Source organism: Hippopotamus amphibius, unplaced genomic scaffold (genome assembly GCF_030028045.1).
Source record: "Hippopotamus amphibius kiboko isolate mHipAmp2 unplaced genomic scaffold, mHipAmp2.hap2 H_1, whole genome shotgun sequence".
Taxonomy (NCBI): domain Eukaryota; kingdom Metazoa; phylum Chordata; class Mammalia; order Artiodactyla; family Hippopotamidae; genus Hippopotamus; species Hippopotamus amphibius.
This window is the reverse complement of record NW_026648280.1, coordinates 1533859-1549908: the sequence shown is the minus strand read 5'-3', so window position 1 is coordinate 1549908 and position 16050 is coordinate 1533859. Positions and strand designations below refer to the sequence as shown.

At 49.0% G+C, this 16050-nt stretch overlaps 1 protein-coding gene across 1 annotated transcript; it reads right to left on the bottom strand.

Annotated features, from left to right (window-relative positions):
• Window positions 1–119: 119 nt before the first annotated feature.
• LOC130843009 (zinc finger protein 773-like) lies at window positions 120–11492 on the bottom strand. The gene is made up of 5 exons (XM_057719681.1): window positions 11163–11492; window positions 8978–9016; window positions 6707–6833; window positions 6112–6210; window positions 120–2383 (listed from the first exon to the last, which is right to left on the bottom strand). The coding sequence occupies exons 1-5, from the start codon at window positions 11250–11252 to the stop codon at window positions 1284–1286; spliced, it is 1455 nt and encodes a 484-aa protein (XP_057575664.1). The 5' UTR covers window positions 11253–11492; the 3' UTR covers window positions 120–1283.
• Window positions 11493–16050: the final 4558 nt, after the last annotated feature.

The following is a 16050-nucleotide window of genomic DNA, read 5'->3' as shown; positions in this document are numbered from 1 at the left end:
GGGATATGTTCACATTGTAAACATTTCTACATACATTGAGTTTTTTATCTGTATTTAAATTTACACAAGACTGGATATTTAATAGGACTCTTAAGACTCCAATAGCATACACAGATAAGGCTTTTTTTTATAGGCAAAGATACCTAAGAGAAAAAGAGTACAATACCAAAAGTACAATCAATAAAAGAACAAATGGATAAATTGGATTTCATGAAAAGTAAGAAATTCTACTCTAGGACACATACTCTTAAGAAATGAAAACCAAAGCCACAGACTGTGAGGAAATATTGGTAAAGCATATATCAAATGAGTAACTTGCATCCAGAATATATTAAGAAATTGCAAGACAATTCTTTAATAGTAGGCAAAAAACTTTGAACAGGTAATTCACTAAAGAAGATATCTGGATGGAAAATACATAGGGAGTCATTAGGGAAATGCAAATTAAAACCACAATGAAATATTACTATATACCTATTAGAATGGCTAAAATGAATGGCCAATGTCATATATGAAGGTCAGCAAGGATGTGAAGAAACTGGAAATCAAATACACTCCAGGAAGAAGGCATAGCCATTTAGAACGCAAGGTGGCAAGTTCTTAAAAAGTTAAATATTTGGATCAACTTCCAGCATGACAGTGTGAGGAGCTTTGCAGGCCTGCTTCCCAGTGAAACTGGTGAAAATTATAAAAACACCATTTAAAGCCTCTGGAAATGAGCCTTAGATATACAGCAAATGAAGAAACATTTATTTAAGAAAATCTAATACCCAGAACAGCAAGAGCCAGTCACATTTGAACCAAGACCACACCCTCTCTCCTTGCTGCGAACTCAGAGATGAAAATTCCACTCCAGACTGAGGCAGCCAAGGACACAAGCCTCCCTCTCACTAGAACTGCCAGGCAGATGACTAGCCTCTGAGGAGGAGCAGGAGGTCAGCAGTTCTCATCCTGCCCCAGTGTGCCTGTTTGGATGAATGATATTCAATTACTGGCTGACTCACAAAGGCTACTCTCAGAGAATGATATTCAATTACTGGCTGACTCACAAAGGCTACTCTCAGACTCTGTATGTTTAGGTTAGTTTGACTAGGAGACAGCACATACCCTGCACTCTTAAGGCCTTTTTCCAGTCTGAACTTTCTGGTGCCAAACAGGGTTAAGACTTTGGCTGAAATCTTTCTTCATGTCCCCTGTATTCATAAGGCCTGTCTGAATTGTGAAGTTTCTGTTCCTGAATCAAAGTGGACCTTTGGTTAAAGACTTTTCAACATTAGCTGCATTCAAGACTTTTCTTCACTGTGAACTTTCTGGTGTTGTATGAGGTTGAAACGCTGGCTAAATGATTTCCCACAGCTGCTGCATTCATAAGGCATTTCTCCAGTGTGAATCCTCCGATGTTTAACAAGGCTGGAGCTGTGGCGGAAAAATTTCCCACATTCCTTGCACTCATAAGGTCTTGCTCCAGTGTGAACTCTCTGGTGTTTAATGAGGCTAGAATTCTCACTGAAGAATCTTCCACATTCATTGCACTTAAAAGGCTTTTCTCCAGTGTGAACTTTTCGGTGTTGCATGAGGCTAGAGCTTTGGCTAAAAAATTTCCCACATTCGCTGCACTCATAAGGCCTTTCTCCAGTGTGAACTCGCCAGTGGTTAATAAGGCTTGACTTGTGGCTATAGAATTTTCCACATTCACTGCACTTATAAGGTCTCTCTCCAGTGTGAACTCTTTGATGTTTCATGAGGCTTGAGTTAAAGCTAAAGAATTTCCCACATTCGCTGCACTCGTAAGGCCTTACTCCAGTGTGGATTCTGTGATGTTGAACGAGTGTGGAATTATGCCTGAAGGCTTTTCCACATTCACTGCATTTAAAAGGCTTTTCTCCAGTGTGAACTCTCTGGTGTTGAATGAGGTCAGCATTGCGGCTAAAGGATTTTCCGCATTCACTACACCCGTAAGGCCTTTCACCAGTGTGAACTATCTGGTGTATAAAAAGGTTGGACTTATGGCTAAATAATTTGCCACATTCGCTGCATTCATAAGGCTTTTCTCCAGTGTGTAGTCTCTGGTGCTGAACAAGTAAGTATTTCTGACCAAAGGCTTTCCCACACTCGCTGCATCTGTAATGCCTTTTTCCAGAGTGAAAGCCCTCCTCACTTTTGGCACTCATGTGTGGCTCCCCACCACTGTGAGCCATCTGATGCTTGGGAAGACCAGAGCTATTTGGGGAGACCTTCCCACCCTCCTCACCCTCTTCTCTTCTTGAGGGTTTCTCTCCAGAGTTCAGCTTCTGGTGTTGGTGAAGGTTTGCTCTGAGCACTCCCTCTACATGAAGACTCTGCTCAGGTGCTCCCTCCCCAGCCTCTGCTCCACACCACCAACCTGAAAGCAGAGAAATGCTGATGAAGTATATGTAGAGTATGTAGACTTCAGTAGGATGGGGCCGCACCCTCACAAACAGTCCCTAGGATTACTGGCAGGGTGAGGGTGAGCCCTCTGTGCAGTGCTGGACCTGACAACCTCACAGATCAGGGGACTCATGAGTAGCAGATACAGGATGGGGTGCACCCTAGGGAGGAGAGGGAGGGTCTCCAACACACTCCTCTACAAATGCTTTCAGCAGGGCTTTAGCTGCTGGTGACACAGGAACACAGTGCAGGAGGGTGCGTCCAGGCCCAGAAAAATTGAAGGCAACTGAGTAGCTGGTATTCAAGGACTATTAAGGATACGTGTATACCTCATGACACATGGAGTGAAAGCTTGTACTGTAACCTGGAAAACTTCCCATTCTCCTGCTGCCTCAACATCCCCACAAACAAGCTGTGAACTATGCCACCACGTGCACCAGTGTGAGAAGGTGGGCCCCTGCCACAAGTTCTCTTTCCTACTCTCCTGACTGAGACCCAGTGCCATTCAAATGCACCAATGAAATTCCCTCACATCTTCCTAATATTCCTCCTCAGTTCTAACCAGTGATGCTGCATCCCCTTAAAAGAAGTCCACCAGGGCACTCTGTGAAGGTCGATGGTGCTGGCAACCCTTTCTTCACTGCAGGTCTTGCTGCTGTCACTCTTTGTCTCCTGATCCCGTGGGTATTGGAGGTCCCATCCCTGGAGATCAGTGGCTGAAAATCTTATGGGCCAGGATATTAGCAGGAACATTTAATTCCAACACCTCCCAATAACCAGAGGAAGTAAGCCAATTATTCAGGATTTGCAATATTGCTGGGCTCTGCTTAGTGCCACTGCCTATCAACATGCCAACTACTGCTCAGCTCCTGAGGTCTAGGGATGATCGGAAAAGGAGGTCTGACCACCACAGCTCTCCTGAATGGATCCCAACCCAGCTGAGGTCATCCTAGAGAGGGAGTCTGCTGCCTGCGAGGGGGGGACACAGGAAGGAAGCATCCCAGGCTTTTTCAGACGCAGTGGCTCAAGAACACAGGAGATCACAAGGAATTAGAAGGTGAAACTCGTAATTTCACAAGACTAGAAATACTTAAAAGATTTCATTCAAAGAGGTGGGGAAAAGGGAGCTGACTGGTTACTGAGAGCCTTTGATACAGGTGCACATTCAGCCCAAGATGGGGCAGCTGCCAGCATTAGGAGGGAGGCTAAGATGCATAATTAAAGATACTCTGGCCCTCCAAGTTCAATTCTCACCTGATATTTTGAAGCTGAATGCCCTCAGGGAGGATAGAGGGTGTCCCAAAGGCCAGGGTTGGCACAACAGGAGACCAAAAATTTTTATGGGATTATAAAGACCTCAGATGAGGAACCTGAAACCTCTCCCACCACTTTGGACTCAGAAGCCCTGCCGTTAACTGAATCGGATTTTCATGGCCTGGAGATGCCCAATGGGAAACTGTCAAGGAAGCCCATTTGCTCCTCTGCAAAAAGTAGAATGGTTCAATGGAGCTATCAATTCAGACAAGGAGAACCCTGAGCACGTTTCTAATCCACAAGGCCCTCTTTGTCAGAGTCCAGGAATTGTTCTAGCAGGCGCTGCTCCCAATACAGAGCTTTGTTGCTTAATCTTATTGGTATGTCTCACACCAAATGGGGGGCCATGGATGGATCTGATCTCCAGATGTGCCATGAGAGCTCCGCCCACCCTGACTCACAAATTCTGACATATCACACCTGCCTCCTGGCACACAGGTGACCACCCCTACCATTCTTGCTCAGACTTGCTGATGCCACCTACTGCCTCCAGGGTAATACTGGTAGAACTAGTCATGGTGAACAAATTGCACCAGGTGTTGACAATCTTTATCAAACAGCTGCCCATGATGGTAACCCCTGATGTTTTTTGAGTTTTCCTATGATAGATAGATGTGTATGACACTTGAATAAGCTAAAGTCCCTCTCACAAAGTGAGACACTGGAGCTGTCCCTGCTGGTGAAGGTAGTAAACATGCCACAGTTATCACCTGAAACAAGGTACTGACCTTTGGCCAGTTGTTCAAGACCTACTAAAAGAAGGGGAGATTATTCCCGCTATTTCTGCTTACCAGGAGTGGCACTTAACTGTTGATTATTGAAAGCTTAAAGCTCAAGTCCTCCCCATCAAGGCTCCAAAACCTAACATAATCGAGTTAACAGAAGACATCCAGAGGGCGCTAGTGACAACCTGGCTGTGGTGGATCTGGCCAGTACATTTCATTCAGGACCTATGACCCATTCATTAGTCACAGCCTAAGTTTGCCTTTACCTTTGGAGGAACCCAACATAAATTTACCAAGTTGTCCATGAGTTATTTAAACAGCCCAGCCCACAATTACTGCCAGGACCCAGAGAAGATCCCCTCCCCACCAGTTCTTTATCCACCAGCTACCTCCCTTTTTCCATCAACCCAAGGACACTGGGCAAAACAGGCAATATTTCTTCCTATCTTAATCGGACTTGTCATAGCAGCAGGAAACACCAGCTTTGGCACCAGTAACAGCAGCCTTCGTCAAACAAGATCAGATTATGACTGCCAACCAGTGCCTTTCAGTGGTCCTCTCAGATCACGTACAAAAGCTGCAGGAAACCTTGGCCCTTATTCAATAAACCTACCAGTCTCTCAATGCAAATGGTCATAGATAAGACTGGCTTGTGACTGTTTCCCAGCTGGGAAAGGCGGTACTGGTGCTGTATTAGTAACTCAGGACAGTACAGGCCAAGCCACAAGAATTAGGACAAGTAGTAAAACTCTTGTAACATAACCAAAAGCTTCCAAAAGACTCCCTTAAACCCAGGGATACCTAACTGTTCTCCTGGCTTTCCCCTACCATGTGCCATGCTGGCTGCACCCTGGGTTTCAAACCCTCATTATGTACCCTTCTTAGTTGTCACCTTTGTCAAAGCTTGCCTTCAGTGGCAAGACAAAACTATTCCACTCACCTTTAACATTGCCACAACCCAGGTGGCAAGCGTTGCCCATCCCAATGAGAGTCGATAGTAATGTTGAGACACCACAAGGTCGACTGTATTGCAACCTTTGAAGCTCCCAATTTTCCTGCTACCTCAGCATCCCCACAAACAGGCTGTGAGCACCCCGCCCAGGGGCACCAGTGTGAGGAGGCTGGTTCTGCCACAAGTTGCCCTTCTTATTCTCCCTTGAGTGTGACCTAGTTACTTTCAAATGCACCAGTAAATTCCTCTCGTGCCTTTTCTTGCGTACTCCCCCCTGCCACCAATAGGGACACTTGCCAACAGGTCCTCACCCTCTGCTTACCCCCTGCTCGGTTGAGCCCACCCCCTTGCGCTCCTCTCCGTGTGCAGTGACTGTCTCTCAGGACCTGTGAGCACAATAAACTTTGTTTTTTTCCTTAGGCTCTCCTGTGTTTCCTCTCATGGCCACGCCTGCCTGGCCATGTCATAAAAGAGTACAAAACGGGGCTCCTGTTGGCGAGCACTGCAAAGGGAGCAGTGGAGGACGGGTGGGGACAGCCCTGGGTCAGAAATCATAGTAGACCTGAGAAGTGGGCAGCTGAGGAAGAAAAGATGGAAATCAGCCTTGACCCCTTGTTTGACACCAAAATATCAGGGCCCCCTGGAGAGACTCCTGGTATGATATGAACCCATCCCTGAGATCCCCCCTCCCCACTTCCTCCCTCCAAATACCTCTTGGCGTGGCTGCGGTCGTGACTCCACAGGCAGGCACAAAGGGCTCTCCCCACCACTCCAGCTGAGTGATTTCATGGATCCTGGAGGATGTGAGTCCTAAGGGAGGAACAAGGCGGGCAGGTCACAGCAACACACTACATGGCAGCCCACAGGAATGAAGACTGAATATCACAAACAAGAGGCTTGGAGAAGGATCTTGCAGGAACAACCCAGTCAAGCAGTGACTGTGTTGGTGCCTCAGTTCCTGGCACAGGCAGATCCCACATCAGCCAGAGGAAGAGGAGCCCTGAGGGCACAGGACTGCCGTGGATTTCCAGTGTCACGAGGACAGGGAGAGGCCAGTAGCGTGTGATCCATCAGTCTGACTGCAACACTCCTGATCCCCAAACCCTTTCCTGCACAACTCTGGGGCAGCTTGGGGACAGAAGGGGTGGTGCACCCAGCCCAGGCTGTCACTCACAGTACCTACTACAGGACACAGGGAAGGATGCAGTACCCATGGACCAGCTTTGGGACGGAAGAAGAACAGACCTGCCCTTGAAGAAGGGGAAGAGCAGAGCCCTGTCTAAGCTGTGGGGTATAAGGACCTCACCCAGAGAGGCCATCAGTGAGAAGTTCTCCAGCATCACACTGCGGTAAAGGAGCCTCTGGGCCTCATCAAGGAGCCCCCACTCCTCTCGGGAGAAGCAGACAGCCACGTCCTCAAAGGTCACTCGGCCCTGCCAAGATGCGGATGGTTCAGTTTATGTGCAGCCTCCCTTCCCAGGATTCTAAGCATCTCCCCAACATTCACCCTCCTCCTGAGCTCCCCACCTCAGAGGAGATCCCAGGCCCTGGTGCCACTGATGCCAACCCTCTCCTGGCCATCCCACTGATCACTGTTCAGCCCTCAGCAACAGCAGGCAGGGGCCCAGGTGTTATATGAGCCCTGGTGCTGGCCTGCAGAGCCTCACCCTTCTCCTGCCAGACAACTCGCCAGCAATCCTCCAGATTGTGCTTCCCAAACACAGCCGAAGCTGAGTCATCATTCTCCCTTCAGCCCCAGTACAAGGGCCTGGGACCATCAGTTGACACTCCCTCCCAATGTGTACATCATTCTTTTTTTTTTTTTTTTTTTCAATTTTTGGCCATGCCACGTGGCATGTGGGGTCTTAGTTCACCAACCAGGGATCGAACCCGAGCCCCCTGCAGTGGAGTTGTGGAGTCTCAGCTACTGGATCGCCAGGGAAGTCCCTCTACATCGTTCTTTACACCACACCTCCCTTCAGGGCCCCGACCCCTCACTGCTACCACCACCCCATACGCCACATCCTGCATCTCCCTGGCCTCACCACGTGCCAGTGTGCACATGGTATCCTGAGGGAGCTTGGCAAGTGCAATCAGAATACCACCCTGTCCCAGTGTTCCAGAGGCCCTAACTGCCAGGGTCAACCCCCAGCCTGCTTTGAAGGCCTCCCTACTCAGCCCTTTTCCTTGCTTCATCCTCAGCCACCTGAAACCACACACGGATCTCAGATATACATGGCCCACTTCCACTTCTGTGATGCAAAGCTGTCCCCTCAGCAGTCTCAGCTTCCTCAGACACTTATTCAAAGCCCAAGTCCACTTGTCTCACATTAGGCCCACCAACTGTCCCAGAGAACCCTGTGTGATCTTGTGCTAACCTCCAGGTCCCACCAGGGAGAACAAGAGCCCGGGGAGCCCATAGTTGGATGAATAAGCAGTAGCACCAGCTCTGCTGTCATCTCACTACCTTGTCACTCCACATCCATTTCATGTCCACTCCCCATGGAAACCCTGGCCACCAGCCAGATCCTCCTCACTCCTACAACACCTCCCCATGGCCACTACGTTCCCTCATGTGTTTCTATGAAGCCCACCACCGCATCTAGCAAAAGACCCAGTCCTCGGCCTCACACTCCTCTCTCTTGTTACCTAACACACTGCCATGGGACCTGAAGGTGCCCCCTGCCAAATCTTTTCACAGCTCCATCCTGATCCACACACCATCCGTACTGTGGGTGAATCCCATCTGAACCCTTCACCTGAACTCAAAACCTATATGTCCAGGTGGCCACTGGATGAATCCACACAAGGGTTTCTGGAGCATCTCAGTTGAACAGCCAGAACTTAACTCCTAATATTCCCACTGAAAATTACTGTTGCCACCAACTTTGACATGGTAGTACTAACTGTGCTTCTAGCTACTGAGGCCAAACATCTCACAGTCACCCGACTCTTCATCTTCTCTCTCTCACCCTCCATATCAGAAAGTCTGCTCAGACCTACCTAAAAAGACAGACATACTCTAACACATCTCCCACCTCTACTGCCACTATTCTGGTCCAGCTACAACAACACTCACCTGGACTATTGGAGCAGCCTCCTCCCTGCTCTCCCTGCAGCCCAACAATTTGCTCTCTACTCTGCAGCAGAAAAGCTTAAGCCAGGATCAGATCAGTTCCCGCCTCTGCTCCAAACCTTCTATGGCTCCCATCACCCTCCAAATAGAGGCTCACCTCTTCAGCCCACCATTCCAGATCTAACTCCTGCTTCCTGCTGTTTCCACCAGCCATAATGGAGACCTAAGGTTGCCTGGGCATTCCCAGCTCAACCTCACCTCCAGCATCTTCTAATGTTGATCACCATGAATGGAATTCCTTCTAAGGTTGCCAGAAATGGAAATCAAGCCATATAATTCCTGGTCTGGACTCAGGGACCTGATCTTGGATGACCACCTTCCAGGGATCTCAGATGGCAGGGTAGGGAGAGTAGCAGGTAAAGAGTCCCAAGACACTATAGTCCTGGAGCCCATGCAGGTGGGAGGTGAAAAGGGTGAGGATCTAGGACACCCTTCACTTACCTCTTCATGGTCTGCAAGTGATTCTGCAGCCACAGCAACCTATGGAAAAGCAAGGCTGTGAGAAGCAGGCAGTAATGGGGCCCCAAAGGCTCAACCAAGGTGTCTTATACCACCTGGACCTCAGTCCTCAGTGATGCCTCTTATCAGCTGTGTGACCTTGGACAAATATTCACTTCCCTGTGCCTCAGTGTTGTGATCTTTCAAATGGGGATAATAATGGTGTCCACTCAATGGGGCTATTATTTGCATCAAACTCATTCCTATGTATCAAGTTCTAAATATCAACTCTTACTGTCCTCATAAGTGATGCTTCTGCCAACAATTCCTGCTTGGTATTAAAAATGTAGTTTTTTAACATGAACTGGGAGGTATTAAAAATGTAGTTTTGGGGCTTCCTAGGTGGCAGGCGCAGTGGTTGAGAGTCTGCCTGCCAATGCAGGGGACACGGGTGCAATCCCTGCTCCAGGAAGATCCCACATGCCACGGAGCAACTGGGCCCGTGTGCCACAACTATTGAGCCCATGTGCTGCAACTACTGAAGCCCATGTGCCTAGAGCTCGTGCTCTGCAACAAGAGAAGCCATGGCAATGAGGAGCCTGCGCACCACAATGAAGAGTAGCCCCCACTCACTGCAACTAAAAAGAAAGCCCACACACAGCAAAGAAGACCCAACACAGCCAATAAAATAAATAAATTAATTGTAAAAAATGTAGTTTTTTAAACATGCTTTTTAATTACGAAAATAAGATATTGAAGATGTTTGTTTTAATTGAATGCTTAGCAGTATATTGAAAGTTCAACCAATTATTGTTTATATCCATTAACTTGTTAAAGCCATGTTATTTTAATTGCCTATGTACATGTGTATGTATATACATGCATATTTGTGTACACACGTATAGATGTACTTTTACCAGTTAGTGTTAAAGGAATACTTATTTCATAAATTTACAATTTAATAAACTTGGGGCTCGGACCTGAGAAAACAGTAGATACTAGTCCTACTGGCTGCCTGCTATACACTCTCCAGAAGGGACTCCTGCTAGGGGCCTTTCCATTGGAGCAGTTGCTCACCCCTCCTGCCCTAAAAGCTGGGGGAACTTAGGCACCAAAGGCGATGCTCTATTACCTAGCTGAGTATTCTTTTTATCCACAAGGAGTGGAAATGAGGGCCTCCTGAGCCTGGAGTGGTGAATCTACACCATTGAACATCTCCGTCTCCATCCCAGACCTGGGTCCTTATACCCTATAATCTTCCATTCCTACACACGCCAGTCAGAACCACTTTGGAGTACAGGATTCCACCACTCTGGAGGCAGCCCCACCCTCCAGGCTCAGGTGAAATAAAAACTTTGATTCTCCCTCCTAAATATGACCCTCCGTCCTCGCCCTGGTCCAGACCACCACCCATCCCTTGGTTATCTCCAGCCCATATCCTCCACCCCTCCCCAGAACCCCATGAGTGAGTGAGCAAGCTACCCATGGGACACCTCCACTGTGGGACATCTCAGGGTTACCATGTCTAAAATGCAGCTCCCAATCTTGTCCCTGAAACCTGCTCCCTGCAAACCAAAATACAGGATCGTCCTTCCCTCCCTACTTTTTCACAGCCACATCTGGTGCAGCAGAAAATCCTGCCTGTTAAGTTTGTGAAGCCCATCAGAGATCTAATCATTCATCCCCCTTTTGCCACCAGCAATGGTCCACTCCGCACCAGGATTCTCTATTAGTCTATTGTATTTACTTCCTCTCAGGTTTCCTAGTCTCCACCCTCGTCACCCCCATCCCGGCTGTTTTCCCCTGAAAAGCCTTTGGAAAACTTTGACACATAGTCCCTCCTCTTCACAACCCTCTGTGGCCACCAGCGGCGGCAGAATGAAGGTCCAGCTGCTCCGGCTGCTTTTTCATGTGTGACTCATCCCCTTAAGCTGTTCCGTGCAGACGCGAGACAAACCTCAAGTTTAAGACTCTCAGCTCTGCTACTGTTCCAAGTCTTTATGCCGGTTCTTCTGCATGTAACCCTGTCCGACACCCCATCATACTGGCTGAAAGAAATGGGGACCCCCCTCCCCCACCCATAAGCTCCCTACAGACCTGGACCCAGGGGCTTGAGCAGGGGACGATCAGTGGGGGCTTTAGTTTCCGGTGGGGGAGGGCGATGAGAAACCGGAGGAGGTGCGTTTACCTGAGCCGGGACTCTCAGCACGGCCGCCGCCATCGGAGTCTGTGGGCGGAGCGCGGCCAGCAGCTGCGGACCATGTCGGGCCCCAGGCATCCCTGTCTCCGACCCAGAATCAGGTCCCCCCCGGCGCCGCTGCCCCAACGTCAGACCCGCCTCGGTGCAGTGAAGAGAATGCCTGACTCCTTTCGCGCCTTCCCGCTCTCGTTACCCCAGTTCAACACCAGCTTTCCGGAGCCACTGAACAGGCTACCGGACCAACAGACCCCAAAACGACCGCCCTAAGGAGACGCTGGAAGTCCCGCCCAACGGGTTCCGCACACGCGGAAACGTCTGTTTCCTTGGCCGAGCACCGACAGCGGGGAGAGCAGCGCCTGATGGGTAATGTAGTCCTCACACCGCCAAACCTGAAGGATGTGGACTTGTAATAGGGGCGGGGCGGGGCGGGGCGGGGCGGGGCGGAGCGGGCAGGTCGCGCAGCCATTTTCACGCGCCGTTACCACGCGAGCGTTACCGGGCAACCGTTGTCGTGAGAACGCTGCGTGTGACTGTTGGCGCCAGACTTGAGCGGCCGGTTAGAGGCTCCGCTGGGCTAAGGTTTCGGCTGGTCGTGGTCCTGTGGCGGAGAGTGTGGTCCGAGGAGGCTGGCGGACTTCTCCGCGGGGCCTTTCAGGCCCTCCGGCCTTGGGTTAGGGTTAGGGTTAGGGTGACCTGGGGGTCCCTGAAGGGAAGGCTGGGGGCTGTGTCCTCCAGAACCCTTGCCACAGTCGCGTCCTGGTCCGGTCCAGGCCTGCCAATCCCCGCGTCTGTGACCTCGTGGGGGTAGCCTTCTGCGTGGGTTGCAGTCCGCAGGACCTGGCACCCCACCCCCACCCCTGTTTGGGCAGCCTGAGGAGCCTGAGGGCCAGTTGCTTCCTGGGCGCCTTCTCCCTCAGTGCTGAGGGCTGGGCAGGGTCTAGAGAACTCGCCCTTAGGGCACCGCCAGCTAAGATCTGCCTCCACCTGGGCCTGGGCACTGGTGGGAGGACCCAGACTGGGTGCTGGAACAATGCTCCCTGATAGGGCAACTGGCCTAAACAGTGAGCTCCTTCTCTTAGCCAGGACGTGGACCTCAGAGGGTGAGAGCTGTGCCTCCGGACCCTGCCCTTTCTTGTCAGAACAGAGAATAAATAACATTTGTTTGGTGGAGATTTATGGGGAACATCCTTAGCTGACCTAAAGAACAAAGACTTTGACACCAAGAACTTTGTAGCAACTAACCACTTGCCTCCCCCACGTCTCTTATAAAAGGACTTTGGTGAAAGCTTTCGGGGAGTTCAGGATTTTTACGGCATGAGCCACCCCTCTCCTTGTATGGCCCTGCAATAAACCTTCTTCTGCTCTAAACTGCAACGTTTTGGTATTGTTTGGCCTCACTGTGCATCCAGCACTCGAGCTTCCGTCTGGTAACAAAGCTGCAGAGATGGTGGTGGAGAAGAAATCAGTGTCAAGCAGTCTGCCAGACTGTCATCTAGAGACTACCCTTTTTGTAGATGGGTCTGTATTTCAATATTCCTGCACAGCTGATGCTCATCTTTCCTTCTCTCGAAGGAATTTAAAGAGGATCTTGAGGGCCACAATAAAGCGATTTCATTGGAATTAACCAGTTATACATTACCAAGTTTCTTTTGCCAGTGGGACACCCAGTATCAAAAACAACAGTGGTGAAGAAAAGACTCTTGAGTTCTGGATGTAAGTAATGAAATAGTCGAGGATCCCAAGGTTCACCTTCCTTCTTCACCCCAAACTCACCTGTGCCCTTTCCCTTCTTAAGGGCTCAACATTGGCAGGACAATAAGCCTCAAACCCATAAGCCAACACTCTTCCCACCAGATTTCTCCCTTTATCCCTTTGTTTTTTCTTTTTTACAGTTTATTTCTTGGCTGTGTTGCGTCTTTGTTGCTGCACTCAGGCTTTCTCTAATTGTGGCGAGCAGGGGCTGTTTTCATTGAGCTTCTCATTGTGGTGGCTTCTCTTGTTGCGGAGGATGGGCTCTAGGCACGTGGGCCTCAGTAGTTGTGGCATGTGGGCTCAGTAGTTGTGGTGCATGGACTTAGTTTCTCTGCAGCAAGTGGGATCTTCCCAGCCCAAGGATCGAACCCGTGTCCCCTACATTGGCAGGTGGATTCTTAACCACTGTGCCACCAGGAAATCCCATCACACTTTTTTTTTTAATGTATTTATTTAGTTGCTGTTGTTGGGTCTTCATTGCTGCATGCAGGTTTTCTTTAGTTGTGGCAAGTGGGGGCTACTCATTGCTGTGGCTTCTTTTGTTGTGGAGCGCGGGCTCTAGAGTGCAGGCTCAGTAGTTGTGGCACCCGGGCTTAGTTGCTCCAAGGCATGTGGGATCTTCCCAGACCAGAGATTGAACCCGTGTCTCCTGTGTTGGCAGGTGGATTCTTAACCACTGCGCCACCAGGAAAGAACTGTCACACTTTCTTAAAAGACATTTTTACTGTGTATAGAAATTTAGTTTAGTAGTTATTTCTTCTGCACAGAAACTATTCTTGTTATCCTCCGAATTGCCAGATGACATTTGGTAAATCAACTTTGTTGATGGGAAATAAACAATAAACAATCTATAATAAGAATAGAAAAGAGTTTTATTTGGTCAGAACTGAGGATTATAGCCCAGGAGACAGCTTCTCAAATTACTGTGAGGAGCTGCTCTAAAGAAGCATGGTATTCAGCACAGTTTTATATCTTGTTATAACAAAGAACATCAAACAAATCAGGGATACACTCCTTCAAGGTTAAAAAAAAAAAAACAAAAACGAAAAAACAGACCAGCACATACACAACAACCCAGTATGGCCTCGGCACCTGAGAAGAGAGTCTTTTTTTTTTTTTTTTTTTCCTTTCAGGGGTACACCAGGTTCAATCATCTGTTTTTATACACATATCCCCGTATTCCCTCCCTCCCTCAACTCCCCCCCCACCCTCCCTCGAGTCCCCCTCACCCTCCCCGTCCCAGTCCTCTAAGGCATGAGAAGAGAGTCTTATCATCAAAGGAGTACTGGCTTTGGCATCCCAGGAAGGGAAGTGTTTAATCTTTATCTTCATTTTTTTATTTTTTTATACATTTATTTATTTATTGGCTGCTTTGGGTCTTCGTTGCTGCTCATGGGTTTTCTCTAGTTGCTGAGAGCAGGGGCTACTCCTCATTCTGGTGCAAGGGCTCCTCATCATAGTGGCTTCTCTTGTTTCAGAGCATGGGCTCTAGGCGCCTGGGCTTCAATAGTTGCGGCACATGGGCTCAATAGTTGTGGCACACAGGCTTAGTTGCTCCACGGCATGTGGAATCTTCCCAGAGCAGGGCTCAAACCCATGTCCCTTGCATTGGCAGGCAGATTCTTAACCACTGCACCACCTAGGAAGTCCCAATCTTTATCTTTAAAATGGACATTTCTTTACTTCTGGTCAATGTGCCCTTTTCTTCAGTAATTAAAGCAAATGTACAGTGCATATTTGATAAGTCACAAACAGGCTATTTTAATTAGCCTAAAGTTCAAGTTAAATTATATATAAGCCAGAATGACTTTGCCATAGCTTAGTAAGTGAAAAATTCTCCCGTCACTTTTCAGATATTTGTAAGATATCTAAAAGGAATTGAATACATCTGTGTATACACAGTGAGAAATATTTCTGTAATGGGGCAGGGCAAGCTCTAGCTATAGCAGCCCTGCTCAGCCATTGGTCGGTGCTGCAGTGGGCCCCTCCCCCAAGAGAGCAACTGTCAGTGCGCCACCATTTGTGGGTCCTGCTCAGCCACTGAAAGGCACTGTGGTGGGCCTCTCCCCCTCCTCCTCATCTACATAAAAGGAGCCAGAATCTGGACTGAGGGAAGATGGGTTTTTTCAAGACAGCAGTGCCATCTTCTAGGTTTGCTAGCTTTCTGATTAATGTTGTTATCCATTGCTCCAACAAGTTGTCTCCCGATTTATTGGCCTGTCGTGGGGGCGATCAGAAGGAGCTTGGGCTTGGGAAGATTTCTTATAAAAAAGTGTTACTCAAAAAAGGGTTAGACACAATCACTGATTATAAAGGCAGGAGAAATGTTTTCTGAAGTAACCAGACACCAGCATTGTCCATCTGTTCAGCGTTGCCCCAAATCCCTCCTGCACTTCGTCGTGGTGGCCGTATCTGGAGTCTCTGTCCTTGTTCCTGACTCTAAATGCTGAGGTCCACACAGCTAACCCTAGCGCTTCACACTACGTGTGTGTATTTACTTGATAACAAATAGGGGACTGAGTGATATTAGCATATAGTGTGTCCACTTGATTTTTCTGGTGAGCATTCTTTACGTTAAGAAGCCCCAAATAATATGTTTTGAACATTTTTGTGATGTGCTACAGACTACACTAACTGGAAATGTGGATGCGGCTCCTTTAAGAGAAAGCGCCGCTCCGCCTAATCCTCAAACTAAAAGAAGCCATTTCTAGGCTTCCTTTGCTAGGTTGCCCCGCCTTTGACCTGGAGGGGCCCCACTCCATCGTTGGTGCCTTGGGAACTACATTACCCAGGAGCCTTGGCAGCCCTGGGCCAATGAAGGCCCAGGAAAGGGGCATTTCCCTTCGTACGGAAGACGCTAGGGCGGGACTTCCTGTTCTCTTCTTGGGCGGACATTTTCTTTGCTTTCGGATTAGTCAACGAAATCATTTTGTGGAGCGGGGCGTCACAGCCGAGGTGAAACTGCACGGAAGACGCGAGAGCCGTTGTCTTCCCTAAACAGAGGCGGACCTGAGGGTCGGCAGTGGCACCACTCGGGTGACCCCGCCGCCGCAGCCCGGGGCCTCGCACCTGTCGCTCTCCAGCTACTCCCCTCCCTCTCGCCCTCCCCAGTCCTCAGGTGCCG

What these genes read in the sequence shown, in the direction of transcription:
- LOC130843009 (XM_057719681.1), bottom strand. Translation starts at nt 11,252, where the DNA reads ATGCCTGGGGCCCGACATGGTCCGCAGCTGCTGGCCGCGCTCCGCCCA. An exon ending in TGCTGAGAGTCCCGGCTCAG is followed by an intron (nt 9,017 to 11,162) that starts GTAAACGCACCT and finishes GCTTTTCCATAG; the next exon opens with GTTGCTGTGGCTGCAGAATC. An exon ending in GACCGCAGCCACGCCAAGAG is followed by an intron (nt 2,384 to 6,111) that starts GTATTTGGAGGG and finishes CTCTGCTTTCAG; the next exon opens with GTTGGTGGTGTGGAGCAGAG.